This window comes from Acytostelium subglobosum, assembly GCF_000787575.1.
Source record: "Acytostelium subglobosum LB1 DNA, scaffold: scaffold22, whole genome shotgun sequence".
Classification (NCBI taxonomy): domain Eukaryota; phylum Evosea; class Eumycetozoa; order Acytosteliales; family Acytosteliaceae; genus Acytostelium; species Acytostelium subglobosum.
In genome coordinates this window covers 29,175-55,334 of record NW_012236511.1, presented here as the reverse complement: position 1 = coordinate 55,334, position 26,160 = coordinate 29,175, and the positions used below count along the sequence as shown (strand labels likewise).

The 26,160-nt window shown below is 44.2% G+C and overlaps 11 protein-coding genes across 11 annotated transcripts; 7 read left to right on the top strand and 4 right to left on the bottom strand.

Annotated features, from left to right (window-relative positions):
- Nucleotides 1-467: 467 nt before the first annotated feature.
- SAMD00019534_093270 (hypothetical protein) lies at nucleotides 468-5,706 on the top strand (the record flags this gene model as incomplete). The annotated part of the gene is made up of 5 exons (XM_012895252.1): nucleotides 468-686; nucleotides 763-2,649; nucleotides 2,708-4,919; nucleotides 4,984-5,474; nucleotides 5,554-5,706. The coding sequence occupies 5 exons, from the start codon at nucleotides 468-470 to the stop codon at nucleotides 5,704-5,706; spliced, it is 4,962 nt and encodes a 1,653-aa protein (XP_012750706.1).
- Nucleotides 5,707-5,758: 52 nt separating this feature from the next.
- SAMD00019534_093260 (hypothetical protein) lies at nucleotides 5,759-7,213 on the bottom strand (the record flags this gene model as incomplete). Its single annotated transcript, XM_012895251.1, has 1 exon — nucleotides 5,759-7,213. One exon carries the CDS (start codon nucleotides 7,211-7,213, stop codon nucleotides 5,759-5,761), a length of 1,455 nt encoding a protein of 484 aa, XP_012750705.1.
- Nucleotides 7,214-8,010: 797 nt separating this feature from the next.
- SAMD00019534_093250 (hypothetical protein) lies at nucleotides 8,011-9,441 on the top strand (the record flags this gene model as incomplete). Its single annotated transcript, XM_012895250.1, has 1 exon — nucleotides 8,011-9,441. A coding segment is annotated over one exon (1,431 nt), but the record flags the coding sequence as incomplete, so codon positions are not given.
- A 477-nt stretch (nucleotides 9,442-9,918) lies between these two features.
- SAMD00019534_093240 (hypothetical protein) lies at nucleotides 9,919-11,193 on the top strand (the record flags this gene model as incomplete). The annotated part of the gene is made up of 2 exons (XM_012895249.1): nucleotides 9,919-10,525; nucleotides 10,649-11,193. The coding sequence occupies 2 exons, from the start codon at nucleotides 9,919-9,921 to the stop codon at nucleotides 11,191-11,193; spliced, it is 1,152 nt and encodes a 383-aa protein (XP_012750703.1).
- Nucleotides 11,194-13,003: 1,810 nt separating this feature from the next.
- Nucleotides 13,004-14,198, top strand: SAMD00019534_093230 (hypothetical protein; the record flags this gene model as incomplete). Its single annotated transcript, XM_012895248.1, has 4 exons — nucleotides 13,004-13,085; nucleotides 13,167-13,374; nucleotides 13,452-13,745; nucleotides 13,814-14,198. Coding segments are annotated over 4 exons (969 nt in total), but the record flags the coding sequence as incomplete, so codon positions are not given.
- Nucleotides 14,199-14,751: 553 nt separating this feature from the next.
- Nucleotides 14,752-15,324, top strand: SAMD00019534_093220 (hypothetical protein; the record flags this gene model as incomplete). Its single annotated transcript, XM_012895247.1, has 1 exon — nucleotides 14,752-15,324. One exon carries the CDS (start codon nucleotides 14,752-14,754, stop codon nucleotides 15,322-15,324), a length of 573 nt encoding a protein of 190 aa, XP_012750701.1.
- A 312-nt stretch (nucleotides 15,325-15,636) lies between these two features.
- SAMD00019534_093210 (hypothetical protein) lies at nucleotides 15,637-18,831 on the bottom strand (the record flags this gene model as incomplete). Its single annotated transcript, XM_012895246.1, has 4 exons — nucleotides 15,637-15,696; nucleotides 15,779-15,896; nucleotides 15,958-16,056; nucleotides 16,139-18,831. The coding sequence occupies 4 exons, from the start codon at nucleotides 18,829-18,831 to the stop codon at nucleotides 15,637-15,639; spliced, it is 2,970 nt and encodes a 989-aa protein (XP_012750700.1).
- Nucleotides 18,832-18,991: 160 nt separating this feature from the next.
- Nucleotides 18,992-19,484, top strand: SAMD00019534_093200 (hypothetical protein; the record flags this gene model as incomplete). The annotated part of the gene is made up of 2 exons (XM_012895245.1): nucleotides 18,992-19,183; nucleotides 19,251-19,484. 2 exons carry the CDS (start codon nucleotides 18,992-18,994, stop codon nucleotides 19,482-19,484), a joined length of 426 nt encoding a protein of 141 aa, XP_012750699.1.
- Nucleotides 19,485-19,644: 160 nt separating this feature from the next.
- On the bottom strand, nucleotides 19,645-21,088 carry SAMD00019534_093190 (hypothetical protein; the record flags this gene model as incomplete). Its single annotated transcript, XM_012895244.1, has 3 exons — nucleotides 19,645-20,335; nucleotides 20,399-20,608; nucleotides 20,697-21,088. Coding segments are annotated over 3 exons (1,293 nt in total), but the record flags the coding sequence as incomplete, so codon positions are not given.
- Nucleotides 21,089-22,358: 1,270 nt separating this feature from the next.
- SAMD00019534_093180 (hypothetical protein) lies at nucleotides 22,359-23,207 on the bottom strand (the record flags this gene model as incomplete). The annotated part of the gene is made up of 4 exons (XM_012895243.1): nucleotides 22,359-22,433; nucleotides 22,538-22,760; nucleotides 22,900-23,056; nucleotides 23,165-23,207. Coding segments are annotated over 4 exons (498 nt in total), but the record flags the coding sequence as incomplete, so codon positions are not given.
- An 800-nt stretch (nucleotides 23,208-24,007) lies between these two features.
- On the top strand, nucleotides 24,008-26,111 carry SAMD00019534_093170 (hypothetical protein; the record flags this gene model as incomplete). The annotated part of the gene is made up of 8 exons (XM_012895242.1): nucleotides 24,008-24,124; nucleotides 24,206-24,275; nucleotides 24,360-24,508; nucleotides 24,616-25,015; nucleotides 25,084-25,232; nucleotides 25,322-25,420; nucleotides 25,526-25,622; nucleotides 25,996-26,111. Coding segments are annotated over 8 exons (1,197 nt in total), but the record flags the coding sequence as incomplete, so codon positions are not given.
- Between the last annotated feature and the right edge of the window lie 49 nt (nucleotides 26,112-26,160).

Sequence of the window (26,160 nt, the reverse complement as noted above, 5' to 3'; positions counted from 1 at the left end):
TAGTTGTTGTATCTCCGAATGGAAGTGACTTTGATTGGCTTGGCCCAAAGGGACGCGTCAACTAATATCTAGTGGGGGGGTTGAATGGGAGGAGTCCTTTTTTATCAAAGACTTGGGTTCGTGGATTGTTTGAAAATAGATGTGAATGAATGAAAGGTAGAGTGAACACTCTTGGTCTGTCATTCATTCATTCATTCATCGCAGAGTCAGGCAACTTGTGACAGACACTACATACATTGCATCAGCCCCATTCCATTGTTGTTGTTGTTGAGTGTATTGCGCAATCCATTCATTCATAGACGACTCGACTAGTCGACTGTTGACCTACTGCTACTTCATTTAATCACAACATCATTATTATATATTGTGCAAAGAAGAAACAACGATCAATAGGTAGACAGATATAATCACCAACAAACAAACACTTATAAGAGTAGTGCCACTTGATGATGGATACATCGCCTATCATGCGATCATCACTAAACTCATCGGATATACAGTCTGGAGGAGGAGGAACACAACCTCAAAGGACAAGTCAACAATCATCATCACAGCAACAGAACAATAACAACAACATTAGTAATAGTATAGGTAATAGTAATAGTAATAGTAATAGTAGTAATAGTAGTGCGACAACAATACGATCAACATATCATGATATATATGATAGTGCACATGGTGATTATGTATGTGATGTGATCATTCAATCATTCATCAACTCATAAGTGAGAGATACTTACTCTCGACACACATTCATCTCAGTTCATTGTGTCCACATTGTCATTTAGAAGAGATACACAGATTATAAGGATCGATGGTAGGTGCGGCCTGATGATGTATGAGGGCCTGCCAGGCTTGGATCTATTCCCAAATCATCGTCAGGCAACAGCCTTCCTACAGAAGAAGTATAATCTCAAGTCCAAGGTACGTGTGTCAGCATTGCTCGGCTACATCATTGGCGAGCGTGCCGCCTACCTGCTCGTGGCCAACAAGATCAGATCAGAGGGTGAGCTGCTTGGTGTGCATCCCCTATTCATGGTGCAAGAGAGCAGCTGGATCAAGATTGAACTGTCCTACTTGTCATCATTCACCTCTGCCGCTTCTTCATCATCATCTCGCAACGCCAATGGCAACAACAGCAACAATATTAACAACATCAACGGTGGTGGACAAGCATCATCTTGCGAACCCTTGTCCGCATCTACATCATCAACAAGCGAAGCCTATTATGGCACGTCTGAATTGGGCTCGTCGACCTCGTCTACGGCATCGAGCCACGGCCACGGCCATGGCCAGGGACAACATTCAATGTCCTCGTCAACAGGTGGCACAGCAGCGACAAAGGATTCTAGCGAGACTGCGGCCTCTGTACTCAAACAGCTGCAGGCCTACCCACTGGACGGCACACACTTCTTCTGCGAGACCTACGACCTCACCAGCTGTTTCCCCTCACACAAGAACACGCCCTACCAGTACTGCTCAGAATTCACGTGGAACGAGTGGCTGCGTCGCCCATTCGACACCTTCTCGCTGTCACATCTGTGCGTCGTGCTGCTACAGGGCTACGTGTCGATCAAGTCGGTGGCATCACAGTCGCTCTCGATCTGCTACATCATGAAGCGTTCAAAGCTCAACCCCGAGACCTACTCCTTTGGACATGGCATCAATGAGCGAGCAGGTGCAGCCAACGAGTATGAGTGCGAGCTCATCATGTGGAAGATTCAAAAGGCGCAACAGACATCGACGTCGATGTCGTCAAACTCCTCCAATGCGCCCTCCTCAACCGTCAACTGGACATCGAATGTTTGGCGACGTGGTACCATCCCCTTGTGGTGGCGATCTCGACAGAAGAACCAAAGCACAGATATACAGGTCAAGGACAACCCGTTCGAGGGCTCCGAGCAATACTTTGCCGGCCTACTACAGCACTACCAATCGATGTATGAGCCCAGTAAGATGTCTCTACCAAACATCCATCTGGTCAACCTGTTGCGCGCGGACGACACGCAGGAGGGCCCACTGGCGCAGCTGTACCAGCAAGGTGTCGAGCGCGTCATGTCACTGATCAACCTCAATCTCAACCTCGTCCACTTTGATTGGGCCCAGTGTCTGAAGAACCAGTCGCTGGCAAAGACTGTTCAGTCGCTGTGGAACACAATGCGCGAGCTGATGGACACTGCTGGCTTCTCAAAGGGCGTTGCCAAAGTGGTCAATGACGACGGCGGCGCCTCGTCGCTTCAGCACGAGACGCACGGTACACCAAACGTGGACTACAGCATCAACCCGACCGATCGCAAGCTGGTCTTTGAACAGTTCAGCCATCAGAAGGAGATCATCAAGTACAGCTGTCTCGAGTCATTGGAGCGTGTCAACATCGCCACCTATTTCACTTCGTTCCAACTGGTGGCACTGATGGGTCGCGCACTGGGCGTCGGCTTCAACGACATGTTCACATTCTCCAACAATGTCACTCTGGACTACATGATCAACACACACAAGCAACATGGTCTCTTCCAGCCTCTCACCGAGTTCTACGCCACCAGCTCTGACGTATGCAACATCCTCTACCACCACAACTCAGTTCAGCAGCCCAAGATCATGCAAGAGTTCACCAACAGTGTGTCTCTGACATCAATGAACCATCTATTGGTATGTGTTTGTTCACTCGCACGATCAATCAATCATCGCTAACCCATCCCATCCACAGTCATTCCATCGCAAGTACACAAACACATATCAAGAGGAGAATAGGAACAAGCAGTATTTGACATTCCTTGGCTTGCTGGGGTCCAGGTTCTTCCCGTCTAACATGGGCCTCCAGCTCGAGCGACCTTCTTACACAATCTCAATCGCGCCAGTCAGTTGTGTTAGTTCCATCCCAACGATACTGGCCAAGAGCAATCTGAGCCCATCGATATTGGTGCGCGAAATCGACGACTTTAGTTGGATATTCCCAAGCGACACCAACAACACAGACGTCACGATATACCTCTCGCAGCCATGCATCGTCACCGAGCTCTGCCTGACTGTGGCACATGGCACCAACAGCGACACGTACCCGCAGGTCATGGACGTGCTGCTGGGCGACTATCACAACGACATGCACGTCGTGCTTCAGGATGTGGCCATCCCACGATGCACGACCGGCACCAAGCTGTCCTACCACCTGCCGTACGGCCCGTGGGATCAGTACTCTGCGATCGCCGACGATCTGCGAATTACCGCTACGCCCTCCAACCGCTTCTTCAACCGCTTTGTAAAGATTATATTCAAGGGAAACAACCTCCCTCTGACCATTGGCAAGATCGAAGTGTTTGGACACTACTCCAACCGCGTAGTCAAGCCTGTTGCCAACGTACACAGGAGCACCGCGGACCAAGTGGCCCGGATCGAGAGTACCCGACACAGCTCTGTCGATCGCAACAATGGCTACGACAACTTCACCAACTTCATCTTGGACAGCGACGCCGCCGGCACCGAGCACTCCAAGGCTCACGCCAGTAGCAATGGCGAGTACAGACCGACATACTCATCAGAGAGCATTGGCAATATGAATGGCAATAGCAATGGCAACGGCAACTTGTACGACACAATCATTGACAATCAGATCAACAACATCCTATCAATCTTACAATGTGAGAAGGGTGTAGACATCACAGCCGCGACCACAGCATCTGCCAACCTGACCGCGTCAAACAACTCGACCCAGCTCCAACAACAACAACAGCAACAACTACAACACTCTGGCAATGGTGCGCCAGAGTCAGCGCCAGAGACGGGCAACAAGAGCCCAGACATGGGCAGCCCCAATGAGATCCTTCTCATCAGAGACTACAGTGGCGGTCAGACATTCATGGAGGAGATGAACTCGCAAGAGGTTGCCGAGACATTCAAGATATCATCACACAGGAAGCGTGGCGCCGAAGCCTCCAACACGCCAACTATGCTCTATGAGCAGGAGCTACAGACTGTCCTGAATGGAAGCAGCAGCAGTAGTAGTAGTGGAAGCAACAACAACAGCGCGCACATTCAACGACTTGGATTCGTTGAGGCATTGGAGCTCGAGATGAGGAGGATACAGCTCAACGTCACACCGATGGAGCGTGACAAACTGTTACAGCAACTGGGCATCCCTTGCAACTCGGTCAATCCGATGCGATTCATATTCGAGCGTGAGGAGAAGATCGAGCACTCTATCAGGAAGAACACCAAGAACAAGCAGTCGTCCAGCTGGACGTGCCAGAGGCCGCAGTGTGGCAAGGAGCTTGGATACTTTGACAAGTTCCGTCACAAGCAGTGCAACTATTGCTACAAGCGCTTCTGTCCGTCGTGCATGTCGGCCGCCACGGTCAAGATCATCGAGTACGAGAGCACAAAGCCGATCGCCGTCTGCAACAACTGCTCGATGATCATCGCCAAGCAGGAATCGTACCTGAAGCGCATGGCGGAAGCCAACAACATCTACTACAAGGATCTGGCCAGCTTCAACCTCACATTCTACCAGAGGGTGTTGCACCAGCTCCAACAGAACACCTCGTCGCAGCCCAACCACTCGTTCGACTCATTGTACAAGACGCTGATCCCGCTATCCGAGTATCCCAAGAGTGGCATCCTCAACTCAGTGCCAACGGACATCAACTCGCCACCAATCGAAACGATACTGTTGCCACCTGGCGTGCTGCCATTCACCATGTTCTGGTACGCCCCACCCAATGTCAACTCGGTGGACGTCAACATAGTGCTGGCCTATGACTCGCAAGTCTACTCGATCACACTACTTGTCGACTCGCTCGGCTACTACAACTACAACGTGCCATCAGTCGACATCAAGATTGGCAAGAATCTCTGTCAGAGCGACATGGAGTCTGTTGGACCATGGGTGTTCCAACCAAATGGATGGAGTTCCAATCCAAGCCAAAGTATGTTATCCAATCCTCATCAGCATCCAATCACTCACTAACTCACTCGCTCAATCATTCATAGTCATCCAACCTCAATCCTGTATTTCATATATTCTTCCACAGCCACGCCAGGCAAGAGTGATCTCACTGCGATTCACTCTGCCCAACCTTCCAACATTCCTGACCTACGATAACAGCGAGCCAGTCAAACCATTCCTTCATCTAGGACGCATAGCAGTGCATGGATACTACAACGACTCATTGAGTGAGGTTCCATCGTTCCTCTCATCGTCAATCCCCCTCGAGGCAAGCGACAAAGAGCTTTATGAGAATACCTTGTACTCGGTATCATCGGTGACGCCCAAGCGCAATCCCATTCACCTGTCCAAGATTATCACAGCACAAAAGTCTGCAAGGACCATCCACATCAGCATCGATTCGACCGTCACAGTCAAGGGCGTGAGCATCATCATCTCGCACGACGACAACGAAGGTGTGCGATCCCAAGTGAAAGGAATCACCATCAGCTGTGTCATTGTCAATCAGAAGAATGAGCTACTGTCACATCAATTCGTAAGTACTAAGTCATGGCGTGACCCATGGATCACTTTTAGTTCCTAACAATATCCTCGCCCGCGAACAAACATAACAGTTGTCTCAGATACTTGTACCCAAGAGCCGACTGAACAGCACGCTCTACTTTGACCTCCCCAACATCCCACCTTCGATCAACCTATTATCATTCGAGTTCACCTCCAACTATGGAGGAACAGTCCTGTCAATACCCAAAGTAAACCTCTATTAAATGGAGCACTCACATGCTCATTTATTCCATCATCCATCAACCCATAGGACTATTATATAGCCTTAAGTTGATCCAATATTTGTTCTATTGTCATTGATGTCTCTGTTGATGTTGTTGATGTTGTTGAAGCATTCCATTTACTAAGGTATTCGACGATGTTGGAGTGGCCATTCTCTGATATCACACTCAACTTGTCCATGGAGAATCCTTCGTGACGGTTATCGCATAGGAACTGCACTACATCCATGTATCCATTCTCTGCTGCCTTGTCCACAGCCTGCACCGTGCAGCCCTCAGTTCGATGAGTGTGCAGGAATTGGACTACTCGAATGTATCCATTTGCTGCCGCTATGTCCATTGCACTCTTTGTACAGCCTTCAGTCCTGTTGTGATGGAGAAATTGAACTACGTCCAGATGGCCACTGGCCGCCGCCGATGTTATAGAGCCATAAGGACCAGCGATCCTGTTGTTATGGAGAAACTGTACGATGTCGAGGTGGCCGCTTTGACAGGCGAGCTCCATAGCGACGTTGCTGCACCCTTCTGTCCTGCGCTCGTGCAAGAATCGCACGACATTCATATGGCCATTGTGGATCGCAAAGGTCATTGCATGGATCGTGCAGCCCTCTGTCCTGTTGTGATGAAGGAACTCAACGATTGCAGTATAGCCCTGTCGTGCGGCAGTATCCATTGCTACCTTTGTACATCCCTCGGTCCTGGTGAGATGAAGATACCGTACGACCTCCAAGTGTCCATTGCGTGCTGCACTGTCGATGGCATCGGTTGTGCACCCCTCTGACCTGTTGAGATGCAGGTACTTGACAAGCTCGAGATGACCCTCCTGTGCCGCCCAGTCCATCGCCTCCACGGTGCAGCCTTCGGTCCTGTTGCGATGCAAGAAGTCGATAACCTCGAGATGTCCTTCACGTGCTGCCCAGTCCATGGCCACCTCAGTACATCCCTCTGATCGATTGTCGTGAAGGAACTTGAGGGTGTCGAGGCAACCCTTTGATGCTGCGTCATCCATTGCGTCGGTCGTGCAGCCCTCTGTGCGGTTGGAATGCAAGAACTTGACCATTGGCAGGTCTCCACACGCCGCCCAGTCCATGGCCCGATGCGTGCAACCTTCGGTTCGGTTGTGATGTAGGAACTGGACAACCTCCATGTGTCCATTCGATGCAGCCATGTCAAATGCCTTTGTTGTGCAACCTTCCGTTCGATTACGGTGCAGGAACTCAACAACCTGTAAGTGGCCACCAGCTGCAGCTCTGTCCATCGCAGCGATTGTGCAGCCCTCGCTACGATTGTGATGAAGATACTCCAAGATTGATAGTCGGCCAGTGGCAGCTGCATTGTCCATAGCCTCGGTTGTGCATCCAACTTGAGACACTTGATGCAGGAACTGAACGATCTCCAGCGTGGAAGCTACATCCATTGTACGAGTGGACGGTTTGACTCCATTATTGTGCATGTACTTGACGAGGTCGGCTCTGCCCAGACGCGCCATAATGTCTAGGGCATTGACAAGTGTACTATTCAATCTAAGACGTTGTTCAGAGTTGTTGATGATGTACCTGATGATATCACCATGTCCAATGTATGACTCGAATGATTGTTCTTGGCCATATCCTGTCAGGCCTCCAGTATCAACCTTGTCATTGAAGTAAGTATCGACTGTCAGACACCAACACCATACAAGTCTTCTCCAACAGAGTGTTATCTTTCTTCCACTAGTTGACACTTGTCGACGTTCGTGTATCCAACCTACACAATCAAACAACTGTCTTGAATACAACTTGTTATTGATCACTTGTCGAAATAGTGTATCCATTCTTATTTGTATCTGATTGTTTGATTGATTGATTGATCAGTGGTGGGTGATTGATGATCAATCTTGGCCTAACCGAGTGTGTTTTGACAAGTTGTCACTTTTCCACTATCCATATTAATATGGAATCATTGCCTACTATCACTATCAAACAAATATTCAAGTTACTTCATCAGAATGATGAAGAGGTTGACGCAACAAGTTTGTCGCTAACCAACAAAAGACTACACTCAATATTTATTAGCTCTACATTACTCTACAACTCCAATAATTTACCATCATATCATATCTCTGGTAGTCCTGACAGCATATCAACACCAATCCCATCGTCAACCATCGATCTCTCACTTGCCACTTTTGAGAACATACCTACCAACCTGCCAACTACGATCACTTCCCTTGCCTATGGACCTTCATTCTCTGTGTACATCCCCGAAGGCACTTACCATGGTCTAGTTGGACCAACGGGAGGGCCCAAGGTACCCATCCCGGTTGGGTCACTGCCCAACTCCCTCCAATACCTAAAGTTGGGAACAACCTACAATCAACCAATCCTTCCGGGTGTGCTGCCCAACAGCCTCATCTATCTAAAGTTTGGTCACTTCTTTGATCAAAGCATTGCCGTAGACTCCCTCCCTACATCTTTAACCACCCTGAGGTTTGGCTATGAGTTCGACAAACGACTTCCCCTTGGATCACTACCTCAAAGCATCACCTTACTGTCATTTGGCAACTATAACCATCCAATCGAGCCTGGTTTTCTACCTATCTCGCTCACATCCCTTAAGTTTACCAACTTGTTTAATCAATTGATTGAAGTTGACACTCTACCAACCTCGCTTACAGAGTTGTCATTAAGTGATTGTTTCAATCAATCTATCGTTCCAGGTTCCCTACCTCGATCACTCAAAACTCTCCTCTTTGGTAAACATTTCAACATGCCACTCAATCCAGGCGATCTGCCAGACTCCCTGATCACCCTGGACCTCGGGGAGACGTATGATCAACGCCCATCACGCAACGTCTTCCCAAAGTCACTCACAAGATTGGCATGGCTACGTAAGAGATCAATGAAGACTACCGACTTGCCACCGTCCATCACCAGCCTCGCCCTGGGAAGGAAGCCCAACCAGCCCTCCACATACCCTCCCGCATTGGTGGAGCTCACATTCAATCTTAACTTTGACATCATCATCGAATCACTGCCATCCACTTTGACCAAGTTGACACTTGGTGGAAACTTTGATCGTTTCATTCAACGATTCTCACTTCCAAAATCATTGATCACGATCAACTTTGGTCCATACTTTTCCAAACCGCTTATAGAAGGTATGTTACCGGATGGAGTGAGGGAGATTAACTTTGGAAGATATTTCAATCGTCCTTTGATCAATCTACCATCATCACTACAACATCTTTCCACTGGCATTGATTTCAATCAAACAATCATTGAGTTGCCACATGGTTTGAAGTCATTACACTTCCATTACTTACCAGTAACCGATGGTAAATGTGTGTTGGCGATGTCCAAGTCCCCTCCAACAGTGGACACCGTTACCATGCACATTCACTACTTCCAGTCCATTGTGAATGTACCCGCTCTACCAATGAACACAAGGACTTTGAATGTGTTTGTTGAGGTCAGATACTCTCACAAGACGGTGGATCTCAGAGCAGCGGGTATTCGGTCCATCACCAGAGTGATGTCGAGCGAGCCAACCATCATGGATTACAAGATCACATTTCATCGTATGTTGCTTCATCAGGAGACAGTCAAGAAGATCGCGGTCACACTCAGAGCACGAAGAATGGACAATCATTGCATATTGGTGGTGGTCATTGATGTTTGTCCAAAGAATTCCAAAGGACTAATTATTCGCACGATTGATATAAGAGATGAGTTGATTGATTGATTGATTGGATTGTCTGACTCGACCAATCTCAATCATATAATAACCCGACCCATTAATAGACACCGACACCAGGTCACACTAACCAATCAATAATAATTATGTTGCGCAAAGTTTGGAGTGTCGTTTTGTTTTTTGGGTAAACCCACATTGCTGGTCAACCGACGAATGTGCGCGAACGTGAGTGGGGTGTGATTGATCAATCACATAAACAACGAACAGAGTGTGGTTAGTGATCAAAAAAAATGATGATCGGTTTCCTCAGAATGTTAGGATGACATCCAGAAGGGGGGATGGGGTCATGTTGATGGGTTCTAGATGAACCACGTTGAGTTATGTCTCTCTTACTTGTATTAGAGGGTGTCACTCACTCAATAACATATGATTGATTGTTTGATTGAGAGAGATACATACCCATTCATACAAAGAGATAATTAAGTTATATTTATTTATTTATTCACATTATTATATTATATGTACAACAGTTCAACTGGTGAGGTGTTGTTGCGCCCCAATAAACAAGTTATCCCGATGCCACCCCCTCCCGCAGGATTCCATTCTTCTCCAACCATGATGTCGAGTGGCAATGGCAATGGCAATGGCAATGGCAACGGCAATGGCAACGGCAATGGCAACAATAGTATCGATCAAACTAGCATTAACATACATAGTAATTCAATAGAAATGGAGCATCTTTACAATAACAATTCAACATCATCCAGTGTATCGGCTATACCCATCATTGGACTACACGGTACAATCAACAGTAGTATAGACAGCAACATTAGCAACAATAGCAACAACAGCAGTATTAGCAGCAGTATGATGAGATACAGTCTGTCGTCGGACGATGCCGAGAAGCAGAACCTGTTGTTGGATGGCGCCACAAACGACCCCCTGCCAATCTACTTCCACGCCAACCAATTCCTGCAGTACTCCCAACTGCTACAGGGTACCGACCCACTATCCACTGCACTGATCGTCGCCACACTGACCATTGGAGCATTGGAATACTATGAGGCAACAGTCCTCTTTGTTCTATTTAACTTTACAATACTATTTGGTCGACATCTTATTTTACGTAAGTTTGCCTCGCGGTAACAATTTGGAGAGAGTATGGCGAGTGTGGCGAGTGTGTGGCGAAATGGAAACTGACCCTCTGGCCGCACAAACATTCTCCGCGCGAACAACACAACACCAACAGTTGAACTAGATCTTGGATCATATGTAAAGAAGAAGTTATATACACAGAGTTGCTACAAGAGTTTGTTAAAGGTCAGCTTCTGGTATGGAAAGTTTGCAAGACTACGTGACATTGTTGTTCTGTTATTGGTAGTGATTGGTGGACGACTACTATGGCTGTCCTACACCAGCAGTCTAGGCCAACCCAACTGGAAGTTCTACGACATGTTCCTCGTATCATGTATCGCACTTATACTATCATTCTTCCAACTGTTTGCCTATATCCAATGTTTGAGAAGCGTGCAGTTGCCAGCGGCCACCGAGCAGCGTCTACTCAAACTGAACAAGAGCAAACAATTGCCGGCGCGTATGATGATTGGTAGCATACTACTTGAGCGCAAGTATAGTGCAGGCTTGTGTGCCGAGTTTGCCAAAGATCTCAACATCCATGTCGTGTGGATGAAGCGTCGGGTCTTCCGACCGATCAAACAGATACCTCATCCCTACGAGAACATAATCTACAAGACCGACCAAATACCCTTTGAGTATCCCTTCTCTCATAAATAAACTAGTAGAAGTGTGGACTCTCCGCATCCCTCCCTCCCCTCCACTCCACTCCACGCCACACGCGCCACTCTACACCAACAAATTGTGTGTTTCGCGAAGTCTAAAGTCTCGCGCGAGACTTTGTGCAGCCAATCTCAATTGTACAAGAGATAGAGATAGAGATATAGAGAATATAGATATAGGGATGGGTACAAGATTAATGTTACATCATTGTAAGAACTTGTTGGATAGGTTCAATATTAGATCGAAACAGTTTGTTGGTATAGACTTGTTAAAGAATAGATATTATGTAGATCATTTTGAAGGCAAAGAGAAGAGGAGTATAGAGTACTTTGATGGTGATCCCAATCCACGTCTAATACCAACACAATGGAGTAGTTGGTTGGGTTTTAGACGTGATCTTATACCAACATTACAAGTATGTTATAGTTGCAGTATTCATTCATTCTCAATCTCATTCATTCTCGTTCTAATTCAATGATACAGGAGATGAAGTTAGAAGAACAAAGACAGGAGGTTGTAAAGAGTAAATCAAAGGTGTTGGAGGAAGAGGATAAGAAGCTGAGGCTTCAAGAGAGATCTGAAAGAGAGTATGTTGATGTTACCAAGTGTGGCCAAGGCCTTGGTCCTTGGATTTCCCTCATTCACTAACCTTACATTCGTTCGTCTATTCACAAACAAACCAGGTATAATAGGAGTGATAGGTTACAAAAGTAAGATAAGATTGATAACAATCATCAACAACGATGAGATAATAAATGATTTAGAGGTCAGATACAATCGATGTTTGTTTTTTGTTTCAAAGCCTAGCAACCTAAAGGGAGCAGAGCTCAATAGACGATCAGTGTTATCATCATTTAAGTAAATCATTAACAGACGAGCGACACCCGAAAACTATTTGAACGAGTCGAGTCTCTGACGCCAAATGCAATATGGGACAAACAAAGGATAATTTGTTACTATTTTTTAGACCTCGACTCCTGGACAATGGTCAATGCATCCATTACTCTCCCTATCTCTATCTTTATCTATCTCTTTGGAAACTTTATGAAAGGATATTTTGGATTATGACCATTCAAAGAATCAATCTTTCCATCAACTCAAACCTTTCACACATTCTTTATTGATTATTTGGTTGAACCAGTTGTCTGCAGACAATGGTCGCAAACACTCCATCCTTGTCAAGAGTCCTACTATTTGGGTCGACCATCCATGAGTTACTCTGAACTTGGAATCAATCATTAATGAGAAATTAAATTAAATAAAATGAAACACATCACCACAAACAGCATCATCATCAACACAAACACTACTTCATTCATTCATTCAGAACATCATTGTGAACCACACATCATATTCATTAATCCAATCAATAACTACTACTAGAACACTTTGTTTGTTGAGAGGTAATAATAATAATACTACTATCTATCTCATCTTTAAACAACAAAGTATTACCTACACAGGTGGCGATACATTATCCATCGTGGCTCCATCAACAACAACAACGACAACGACAACAGCAACATCAACAATAGCATCTCTAACATCTGATATTGGTATCAAGTTTACAACCCTGCTTGCAGCACTACACCCGACACATTCGATCCGTCACATCCAACAACTACTCCGCCAGCGACTCGCCAACAAAAAGACATTGCAGACTATCGCCGTCGCTGGTGCACTTGGCTTTGGTGTCGGCTTTGCTTTGATTGCCACATACCAACGTCTCAAGCAGAGATCTAAACAACTGGAGCGAGAGCATCGTGCTCGATCAAACATTAAAGACTTCCACTACCACATCCCATCAATGAATCATCTCAACAGGCAACCGCCTCCACAACCTCAATACTGGTTGTCAACATATATAAACCAATCCCTAACATACCTTAGTAAGTCAAAGTCAAAGTTAACATCATGATGATGATCATCATCAACGTCATCATGACTAACATGTTATCTCTTCTTGGCAGCTCGACTATTATATAATGAAATCAATATAGACCCGATTGAAGAGACAAGACGCTTCCTGTTGGACTTCTACGGGAAGTATGGTGCACAGCATCCAGCATTTAGAGACTCATCCTACAATGATGCCGTTCAATTCGCACGCTCACAGTTCAAAATGCTTGTTGTCTACGTCCACTCTGACAAGCATCCCGGTGCACAATCCTTCTGCCAGTTAGTATCAATCACTCACTCACTCATTCAATCAAGTCCATCAAGTCAATCATACTAACAATCAAACAACAATATAGAGATGTTATATTTACAGATGCATTCACAAGGTTCATTGATGAGAACTTTATCATTTGGGCATGTGATGTACGATCGAGCAATGGATTGAAGATATCAAACTTGTTGGAAGCGACAACATATCCATATATGGCACTCATTTGTTGTAATAATATACCAGGTCTTTCCAATGGCTCACAGACACTACGTCTCGAATCCTTCCAAGGCTCCACACTCAACTCTGACAACGTCGTCACACTCTTGACCAACGCCGCGTCAACCTATGAACCATCACTCATTGCATCAAAGGCCGATCAGTATGTATACCATCATTCAATCAATCAATCACACTCCAATACTAATCAATCAATCAACCAATACTTAGTGACCAGAGGGAGATGGATAGAATGATTAGAATGGAACAGGATGAAGCATATGAGATGTCATTGCGCGAGGATCAGGAGAAGGAGAGGAGGGCAAGGGAGGCAGAAAGACTTAGACAGGAGGAGGAGGATAGAGTGCAGAGAGAAGAGGAAGAGCGTGAGCAGGCCGAGAAGGAATTGAAGCTGAGGAAGCAACAAAAGGAGCAAATGTTCTCAAAGGAGCCTACTGGCACCGACATCACCAGACTGGCAATTAGGCTGGTCGACGGATCAAGAGTACAGCGAAGCTTCTACATCACAGACACTGTCAAGTTCGTTATGGACTATGTAGATACCAAGATTGATGAACCAATCGAGGAGTTTGTTCTTTCCACCAACTATCCCAAGTAAGTAGTCACTGGGGAAGGCGCACGAGTCGTCTCTTGTGGATGATGGTGAACCCTGGTACTGACCATCACACAACCAATCAATCTTAATCATTCATTCATTGCAGGAGACAGTTGACAAATTTGGATCAAACATTGAAGGATGCCGGACTGGTGCCAGATGGATCGTTGTTCTTGTCAGAGAAATGAGGATTGAATGGTCGAAGGAATACCATCCAGAGTCTTGTTCCCAACTTTTGTTCCCCCATTTGATCAATAAACACACAAAAAACAAACAACTCGCAAAAGCAAGAATGGGTGGGTATCACGTGGACCCTTTTGCGCCTTGCTTTATTCACAAAAATGAGCAATTCAATTGCCAAACCAAATCACCTCACACACACACACAACACACAACATTCACCAAGATTGACGACTCCACCTTCGCAACAATCTAATCACACAATACACAACATTATTTATTACACATACTCACAATATTTACCACATTGTTATAAACAATTATCTCTATCTCTATTACTATATATATATAGTTATCAATCAATTAATCAATCATGGGTTACGATAGCAACAACAATACCAACAACAACACTGTTTCGAATGATACACAGTACACTCCATTGGTCAACACAATGATGTATCAGCCACCAAACTACTTGAATGGTCCAGCATCGAATGAAGCCTTTAGCATGGCTCCAAACATGTACATTGCTCCACAACCAAACCAAATCAACAACAACAACAACAACAATGAGAACAGCAACACCAACAACAACAACAATCAATACAATGGATACCCAGGTCAGTTTGCTCAACCACCACCAGGCTACTACCAAGCATACGTGCCAGCCGCAGCTATCATCACAACCACCACTGTTGAGGATGCCCCAGCTCATGGTTCGCGCAGCTACTTCCACGCCGAGGAGGTCACCGGCGCCCTCATCATCTTCCTCTGTGGTTTCTTCCTGAGCTGCATCTGGCTCGCTGGTTGCATCTACTTCCGCTCAAAGAACTCCACCGCTCGTGCTCTTGGTATCCTCTCTGTTGTCCTCTTCATCCTCTCCTTCATTCTCGCCATCATCATCATTTCAATCATCGTAGCCACACCCAACCAAACATACAACTAAACGAGTCATCTGACTCGTCTAATGCATGACGACGACTACAACGACAACAATGATAATGATAACAACTCTCGATGAATATGCAGCAAGTCATTTGGCTTGCATACAATGCAACTGTACAACCAATACCCATCCCCAATCCCAACCTCTCCTCTACTTTAGAAATACCATTGGCATATTGTATATCCTTAATGTGTAACAGAGGGTAGTATGATGACTGCCATCCGCATTCCTCCTGTATCTCTCACATGATCATCCAATAAACCAATCAATCTCCCCTCCCCAATAGTGTCGATCACATTGCCAAGTTTATTATTATTTCTTTGTCTTCTTGTCAGTGGCCTTCTTCCTCCTGGTGGACTCTGCATCCTGAATCTATTATGTAAGGTCATTAGGTCGTAAGTAAGTCAGTTGTAAGTATGTACACATACTCACCAGCCAACATCTATATACATACAGCCTGTTGTAGCTTATTATGTGTCTTCTCATCTTTGCTCGACTTTGCATAGGCATCGAACCAGTCCTTTCTAGCCTTCAGTTTGGCCTGTGCTCCACATCCGTGTATTTCAAATAGTCTACATCATCCAGTTGGTTAGTTGGTGATGAGGAAGGTCACGTGGTCGATCAAGTACATACGCATGCTGATTACAATACTTTCTCAAGCAGAACTCACATATCCTTCCAAGCAGTATCACATTGGCCGTGCAATTCTTGACTCCACATACGTTCAGGTCGCTAGAGTATGTCAGGTCCAAGCGTCGCCGTTAGTGGATTAATTGATTGATTGATGGATGGATATGATTGATCATTAACATACATTTGAGAAACTTCCAGGTTGTTGAAGTTGCTGAGCAGCTCCTCACCAAGGTCTTTCTTTGGTGTGGCTGGCTTCTTCTTCTTCTTGGCTGGTGGCTTCTTTCCAGCACTGGCGTTTGGACTCTTGGCTGGTTTCTTTTTCTTTCCAGTAGCCGTCGATGTATTGTTGGCACCTGCCACAATGTTTGTTTCCTCCTCGCTGTCATCCTCCTCATCTTCATCATCCACCTCTTCGTCCTCTTCATTGTCAACTTGTTGTTGTGATGGTGTCTGTGCCGACTTTGTTGATGGCTTCTTTGTGATGGTGATGATCCTCTTATCACCCTCACCTGTACTCTCGTGATTGAGTTTGTGCAGCTCAGCCATTTGATGAACTATCAATCGTTGGTAGGCTGATAATGAGGCGGGGAATGTGTGCACCTCATTGGATGATTGAATGAAGCTCTCAACGATCACCTTGATGTGCTCCATCTGTTTCACCTTCTCGGGATTATTGAGATCATCCAAATCCTTCTTGGCCAACTCATCTTGCTTCTTCTTTTTCTTCCTCTCCTTCTTTTGCTCCGCCACTGATGTCCTTGCCTTGGAGGCTGTCGTCGTCGTCGTTGTTGTCGTTGATGTTGTGGATGTTTCTGTGTCATCTTCCTCCCTCACCCATGTCTCATCATCAGATGTTTGATACTCCTCAGTGTACTCCAATGCCGAACGGAACACACCATAGGTCTTGAAGTAGGTGACCATTCTCTCGAGGAATGGATATGATGATATGGTCTCGCTGTCACATATGATTGCAACCTGTCGCTTGGCTCTGGTGACGGCAACATTCGTTCTTCGATCCTCAGCCAGGAAACCAACCTTGTGTGGAGGCGGATTCGATCGTACCAATGAGAGCACAATGACCTCCTTCTCACGACCCTGGAAACCATCTACTGTTCCAATCTCAATGGCCTTGTAGTCACCCAACGTTGACTTTAACTGTTTGACCTGTCCATTGTAGGGCGTGATCACACCGATGCTCTCCTGTTGTATTCCATACTTGATCAGCTTGTCCACGTATCGCTTGACCAGATCAGCCTCGCCAATATTGAACTTGGACTCGGACTCATTATCAGCCGACTCCTCCATGCCAAGTCCACTCGTATCGACCATCATCAGAGGACATGTAGTTGAGGTGGCCACACGATTGCTGGCCGACTTGTCAATGAGGAGACGGTGCTTGACACTTCCATGAGCCACCATCCTGCCATTGTAGAACTCATTTGATGACCACTGCATGATCGCTTGATTCATACGATATTGCACTGAAAGCAGACGGGATATGTCATCGCCCCACGCCTTGATCAATCGCTCAAACAATGTAGTGGACAGACCGTCCTTGGAGGCCTGGTCCGAGTGAATGGTTGGTGGCAGCTGCTGGTGATCACCTGCGAGCAGCAGTCGTTTGCCCTTTTGAATGGGGATCCAGCAGCTGGCCTCGAGTGATTGAGCTGCCTCATCAATGATCACCCAATCAAAGTCATCGCGGTCTCTGATTGAGTAGTCACTGGCTCCAGTGTTGGTGGACAGGATCACATTGGAGTTCCTGATCACTTGCTCCATGATTGATGTCTCGCGTTGCTTGATATCTTTGCGCAGGTCTTTGACCACGGCATATGCCTTGCGTCGCTCACTCTTGTCGATCTTTCCATCGCGCAATGACTTGAGAATGGTGGAGATCTCGCGACGCATCTCCTTGAGCAGCAGGGCATCGTCTCTGTTCTTGGTCTTGTGATCCAGTGTGTACTTAGTGAGACCAGGCAGGATACGAGCAGGATGTCCAATTCTCGTGGGGTTGACCACGCCCGGATACTGTATCAGTCGTTCCAGCATGTTGTCCACAGAGAGGTTGGATGGTCCACAGGCAAGGACCTTGCCTCCGCCCTTGCACACCTGGACAATGAACTCAACAACGGTTGTAGTCTTTCCCGTGCCAGGTGGTCCGTGAATGAGTGCAATCTCGTTGGATGACAGGGCGAAGCGGATGGCATCGACCTGTGGCTGGTTGAGTCCTGTGTTCAGTGGCTGGACCTTGGGCAGCGCGTCTGTATGTGTTGGCTTGATGCCACTGAATATCGCCTGGACAACATTGTGACATGGCGCACATGATGATGGTGTGGCGGATCCAGATGACTGGTTCATTCTCAGTCGCTCGACAGCCTCGCGCATCTTTCGATATGTTATGTCATTGGCCAATTTGTCGATGGCGAACGTGCCCGACTCCAACTCCTCCAATATCGCATCGGATATATCATCGAATGACACTGTTATCTTGTTCCTCTCCACTCTGTACACAACACCCGTGAGCAACGCAGTGCCTGGCTTGGCTTTGGATGTGCGCAGTCCAATGACATCACCCGGAGTGAACTTGTGAGGGGGCAGGTCTCCGCCGCCATCTCCTTGCTGTTTAGACTTTGATGCGGCGGGTATTAATCTGACCAATGAACGTCCACCCAAACCAGTTGAGAACGATTCCAAACATAACTTCCTTATACATATTCCCTTTAGTTCCAACTCTCTATTTGACAAAGTACTCTGTAAACTGACCGATAACTCAATCTCTGATTCCTTCTCTATATCCAACAACTTTAAAGTCTTCTCAACAAATATATCCTTTGATACCAAATGTTGTTGTTGTTGTTGTTGTTTATCCTCCATTGTTATGATGTTATTATTACTATGTACTGTTATTTGTTTGATTGGACGACAATGAATGAATGAAAGATGTAAAGTTGGATTGATAAATTTGAAAGAATGGGCTGAGGTTCATTCATTTGACGAATCGCGAAGATTGAAACAGAGAGTTAGAGATAGAGAGATGAGTGATACAGCTATTAAGGAACAAGTACAACGTCCAAAGGAGGATGTCAATCCCAACTCAAGCAAGATAACTGTACATAATGTATCTGGATCAACTGCTGGCAGTGGAAGTGGTGACTTCCACATCTACAGGAATCAGCGAAGGAAGGAGTTGGACAGACTAGAGCGTATTGAAAAGGAGGGTACAAAGGTATGTAGATATCATTTGATCGATTGGTATTGATGTATTGTACTAACTTTAAGACGCACACATGTAGGAAGAGATAAATAGAGAGTTCATGGAGAGGAGAGAAGCAACAAGATTGGAAGAGGCTGAGAGAACATTGAAGAAGGCAGAGAAGAGGAAGAAGAAGAAACAGAATAAGAGACATAATGAGATAAGGAAGAAGGTTGAACAACAGTTACAAAAGATAAAGGGTGGCGATGCGCCGCAACATGATGATGAGAACGATGGTGAAGATGATGATGCCAAAGAGAAGGAACAATCATAGTCCGACGTTGTAGTAGTCGCAGCCAGCCACTAGACAACAAACATCAACAAACAACAACAACAACAACATCACGAGATGTAAACAAGACAAACTAAGCAACATAAGCAACAACACTTGGATATATACATATGCAATTATCTGTCTGATTGTATTCTTATAACTCTCGGATTGATAGCGATATCGAGGTTAGGTCCAAGACACTCTTGAACCATGGATGCTTCAGGGCATCCTCTGCCTTCATACGCTGCTCGGGGTCGACCGTCAACAGCTGTGAAATAAAGTCCTTGGCCTCGTCCGACACGTCGCGCCAATGGTATGTGCTGAAAGTATACTGGCCATTCTTGATGGCATTGCGCAGTGCCAATGTGTTCTCGTTGAACATGGCCCAGAACGGTGTGCTGTCGATGTGATCCTCGTCATGGTACATCTCATCACTGACAAATGGTGTGTAGCCACAGAGCATTGTGTAGATTATCACGCCCAATGCCCACATGTCCACTGCACACGTCTGCTTCCTGGAGTTGGTGATAATCTCTGGTGCCTCGTAGCCCAGTGTTCCACTCCCCAGGTTCTCCTTCTCTTTCTCCTTCTCTTGCTTCTCTTGCTTGTCCTTGTCCTTGTCCTTGGCGCCATCAGCCACCAGCAGTCGTGCAAAACCAAAGTCCAACAACTTTACGGAAGTCTTTGCGCCATTGAACTTGATATTCTCTGGCTTCAGGTCACCATGTGCAATATTCTGTTTATGCAAGTATGCCAATGGATCCAGTATCTGTCTAATTATAACCTTTGCCTTGGCCTCGCTAAATACCCTCCTTCTAAGCATTACATCGAACAATTCATCACCGTCCACACTAAAGAATGAAGAATGTTTGTTAGTATTGACAACAGATACAGATGATTTATAATGTACTTACAACTCCATAACAATATATAAGTTCTCTAGAGTTAGGAAACATTCATATAGTTTGATAATGTTGGGATGGTTCAACTTCTTGATGATGGCAATTTCCTTGGAAATTGTCTTGAAGTATTTTGTGAATATATTCTTTGTAGGTATAATCTTGGCAGCGTATCTCTCTCCAGACTTCTTCCTAGTTACTAAATATACTGTACTGGTTGCTCCACTGTTATTGGAAGACATTGGGAAATATTTCCATATATGGTAAGTGTCATGTGATCAGATATTCAATCACGTGATCGGAATTCACTTACCTTCCAATTTCCACACCAAGGAAATAATTCTCACGGAATTGATTACGAGAGTTGGCTATGCTATTGTCATTTTGTTTGGATAGTACTCCTCCACGAGATGATGTTGATGAGGAATATTCCGAGTCGGAACTATCAGAGTTACTTCCACTTGATTGACCGGATCCACAATAATCTAAACAATCATCTGTTTCCAATGTTATCTTTTCAATCTCCTTTGATTCTTTTCCACTACTGTCGTCTTCCACACTGAAACTATAAGTCTTTGGACTGAATGAGAGTACTGAATCGCTGTCTCTCTTTATCAATCTTGTAAACAATTTGGATGGTGACCTCCTTGGTATGATCTGGGATCGGAGTTGCTCCTTAAATGGTAGTTTAGGGAAATTAATCATCTCTGATAATATATCCATTGATTGATTTGATGGATTGATTAAAGTAAGATATATTAATATTCTATAATTAGTTTCTTTCCTTTAAATACAAATTTAAGATGATGATGAGGAGGCGGGATTATGAAGATGGATGGAGTTGGCTAATTTAGGTAGATAGACTAAACTGGCTTCTTTGCGAATGAAAGAAACAAGAACAAACTGGATTGTAATTCTGATGATGATTGTTGTGGATTTGGTAATGTATATTGATATTTGATTGATTGTGATTTATGATGGACGACACAATATTGTCGTCGTTGTTAAGTGTGATGTGTAAGGGGTGACCTTTCGATGGTTGGACGTTGTTGATTGGCATCTGGAAATCACCCATTAATCAATGATCAGGTGATGTAAATCATAGAGTGGGTCAAATGTGTTTATCTATTGTGTGTGTGATTGTGTTTGAAGAGATAATCTGTGTTTGATGATGTGAATGTTGTGTTTGAACGTTCTGTGTGTGTGTGTGTGTGTGTGTGTGTGTGTGTGTATGTCTCCAAGTGTCTGTTAATGTGTGTGAGTTGCTTATGATGATGATGATGAGGTGATTGGATATGAGTGTGGGGATGTCAAGAAGTTTGAATAAAGAATTACATGTAATTCATCACAACTGTCTGTTTATTATTATTATTATTTTTGTGTATGTATGTATGTATGTTTGAATATATGTACATTTGACTGACTTTGAATAATTTATTATGTGTGTGTATGAATATGTGTAGAATGTCAGTTTATTCACAAAGCATTGACATCTTTATGTAGCATGTTGTTTGTTTATTGTCATGCCTGGTCACCTAACTTTATTCATTTATTATCCAATCCAGTTCAAAGTACTCATTTGGAAATTATATGACCCCCTTTACACTTTTATTCAATATTCTTTCATTCATTCAAACACACACAACCACATAAATATCTTGACCAAGTTAAGTTCGTTGCAATTCATTACTCATACTCGAGTCCAGGATGAGGAGTCAATTGGGGGGAAACTACAAAGCCATCGCCCACACACTCATTCAACTCATTAATGTCATTGTCTATTCGTCATTGTAGTAGTAGATAATATAAATATGTAGGAGGGCAAGGTGTGGCACGGCATGGAATGCTGCTCAAGTACCATTGTTGTGATAATGTAATAGTCGGTAGTTCTCTATCTCAGGGTTCGATTGTATGTATTGTTTTGAGTTTGTATTTGAAAGGGGAGTACAGTAGTAATCAATCGACATGGGCACTATAAACTGTCTTGGCTCTTTCTCACGGTCCTTGCTACCTTTTTCTTGAATACATCTTTCTGTGTTCTCCACTCTCTCTGTAATATTGAAATGAGGGTTGATTGAGATGATTGATTGATTGAGTTGTTAGGATCATGATCATTATGAGGGAATGAGGGGGGTGGAGAAGGATGATACATACGGCTGCATCAATGTTCGCAGGAGACTCATCATTTGGACTTGAAAGCATTGATATTACAGACACCAAGATAGACTCGACAGTATGAACTGGAAGCCATCTTTCGCTTGCTTGTTCGTAGCCATAGATATCTTCGCCTGGAGCATGAAGGATAGATATGCAGACCTCACCATTGGTGTATACATTTGGATGCCACATCTCTGATATAAACTTCATCTTTGGAGGTCTATAATAGTATTCCGAATGATTGAATGTAAGAATGTGAACAATTGAATGTCTCTTGCTTTTGCGCTGACCATCATGAATGACTGATGTTGTCGCTGTCCATCATTCATGATTGCTACAGTTATGCTAGTACTACATACTTGTTTGGATATTCAGGTGTAAAGGTTAGAATAGCCTTGAAGTATCCTCCTTCGTAAGGTGTCTCTGGTGGACCAACAATGACGATCTGCCATTCATAGATATTTGAATCATCAACTAGACCTGCTGAGAATCCCTCTACTGGGTGCTTTGTAAGGTCTGTTGTTGACATAATAGTATGTATATATAACATGACATGAGTTAGTTAGTTAGTTAGTCAGTGATCAACAACTAAGGACTACTTGTATGTATGTTATGTATATATACCTCTAAGTTGCTTCTTCAACAGTAATGAGCTTTGATTATCCATGATTTTGTGTATACAAGAAAGTTGTTTGTTTGTTATTGTTTGTTGTTATTGTTTGTTAATTGAGAGTGGAGTGAAGATATAGTGAAGACAAGTGTATATGTATGTGTGTGTGTATATATAAATATATATATATAAGTATATGTGTGTATATGAATAGAATAATAATAATAATAATGATCCAATTTGTTTCTCTCAATCAATCCACCAATCTTGATGAAACAAACCATAAAAAAAAATTAATGCATGCTTCCATTCCATTCCAAATTGTCAATGTGATTGATTGAGAAATATATGTCAGGGTGAGTGAGAGTGTGTTTCTATTTGATTTAATTGACAAGATTGACTTAAGAGTCAATCAATATTATAAATATATAAAGTCTATCTATTTGTTATCATTTATTACTTTGATTACATGGTTGACAATCTCCAGAGCCCGGAATTCAGACTGTATTTGTTGTGTCCTTCCCCTTTTCAATTAATAAAAAAAAACTCATACGATGAGCTCTCATCGAGCGATGTTGTAGGGTGTTGACACGACTCACACAACAAACAACACACAAATCACCTCACTCATTCCACTCTCTTCACACTTCCCCATTCATTACAAAAGACAACATATACATATATATTTATTGCTATAACAAGAGAGAGATAGTATATTCCTAACTATATTGATTATTGATTATTGATTATTGATTATTATTATTTATATACTTGTTATATTATATATCGTAGTAGTTTGTTGTTGTGGTGCTCACCTTGTATATATAGATAGATAGATAGATAGAACAACATAACAGATGGACTTGAAGATAGCAGGAAAGTATAGGATCGGACGAAAGATTGGAGGTGGTTCATTCGGAGAGATCTACTTGGGAACAAACATCGTCACCAATGAAGAGGTTGCCATTAAATTAGTAAGTGATGATGATGATAACGATGCATCAATGATTGATTGATCATACAAGAAGATGCTAACTTAATTATAATGTTTATAGGAACCAGCAAAGGCTATTCATCCTCAATTGTTGTTTGAATCAAAGCTCTACAAGATATTCGCTGGAGGCAGTATGTATATCGGCGAATATAGAAATGTCTATCGATGATCATATCAACTTACTTACTTACTCATTGCGCACAATGATCGATTAGTCGGTATCCCCTCTGTAAAGTGGTTCGGATTCGATGGAGACTACAACATCATGGTCATGGACCTTCTTGGTCCATCCTTGGAGGATCTCTTCAACTATTGTGGACGCAAGTTCTCATTGAAGACCGTTCTTATGCTCGGCGATCAAATGGTAATGTCAACAACAACATCAAGACCGCCCAAACATGATCCATCAATCAAAGACACTGACACCTGATACTGACACAAACAAACATACAATCAATCAATCAAACATAGATACGAAGAATCGAATTCATACATGCCAACAACTTCATTCATAGAGATATCAAGCCAGACAACTTTTTGATGGGCATTGGCAAGCGCGGTCATGTTGTGAACTTGATCGACTTTGGTCTGGCCAAGAGATACCGTGATCCAAGAACGCATCAGCACATCTCGTACAGAGAGAACAAGAACCTGACAGGTACAGCGCGTTACGCCAGTTTGAACACGCATCAGGGTATCGAGCAGTCAAGACGTGACGATCTCGAGTCGCTGGGCTACGTTCTCATGTACTTCAACCGTGGCTCACTCCCATGGCAAGGTCTCAAGGCGTACACCAAGCGCGAGAAGTACGAGAGGATCTGCGACCGCAAGGCTCACACAGACCTGGAGGCACTCTGTCAGGGATTCCCATGTATGCATTCATTCAACATCTGCAGCTCAACTCATTGATGACTAACTCAACAACCTCCACTCAACCAGCCGAGTTCCACTCATTCCTGAACTACACTAGGTACCTCAGATTCGAGGACAAGCCAGACTACCTCTATCTCCGCAAGCTCCTTCGTGAGATGTTCGTTAGAGAGGGATACAAATATGACTATATGTTTGACTGGGTGATCATTAGGAAGGTAGGTAGAAGTAGAGGTAGCAGTCATATGTTCACATTGATAGGATACTAATGTACTCAATCATTCAATCATTCAATCAATATCATCAGCTGCGCGAGAAGCCCCCATTATATAACGCACCAGGAACTGCACCAGTGTCACCAACCGGAGCAATCACAGCAAGTGACAACAAAGATAGCAAAGATAAGGTAAACGATGGTCTCCATCAATGATGAATAGAACAGGACATAGATAGACAGACATCACTGTAGAGTTAGACACAATGATATTAACTTTATACATTCCAACAACAGGATCTCTCAATGATTGTGGAGCGATCAACAACCAACGTAGCCAACTCATCTGCACATCCATCGACATCGATATCAGACAAGTCCAGACAAGTTGAAAGTAAATAGCCACCTACACATCCTACACATCTACACATCTACCTCAATCCCATCATCATATCAACAACATTCTTGCTTGCATGATTGGTCGGTCATTGTCATCCACGCCACACCATCCATCCACCATACCTTGTGTTTATATATCTTTAATCATATATATCATTGTATCATGTCCATCATAGAGCACCCTTCACCATCATCATCACACAACATCCATCAATCAATCAATCAATCAAACCAACTACCTATCAATATTCTCCCTTCCTCTCTCTCTATCTCTTGTAAACAATAAACTTAGTTTCTTAAGATTTATGATCAAGAGTCTAACCATATTCCTGTCCTTCCACATCTTCTTGTTCCTCACCAACTTGTAGCGTCAACGCAACCAACAGTACAACCAACAGCACCACCAGCAGTTGCGACCACGACATTCACCAGACAAAAGAGAGTAGTGTCCTACACTCCAACATCAGTTGCCAAACCTCCTCAATGATCAATCAAACATCCAATATCCAATGTCCAACAGGTCTTGTCATGAA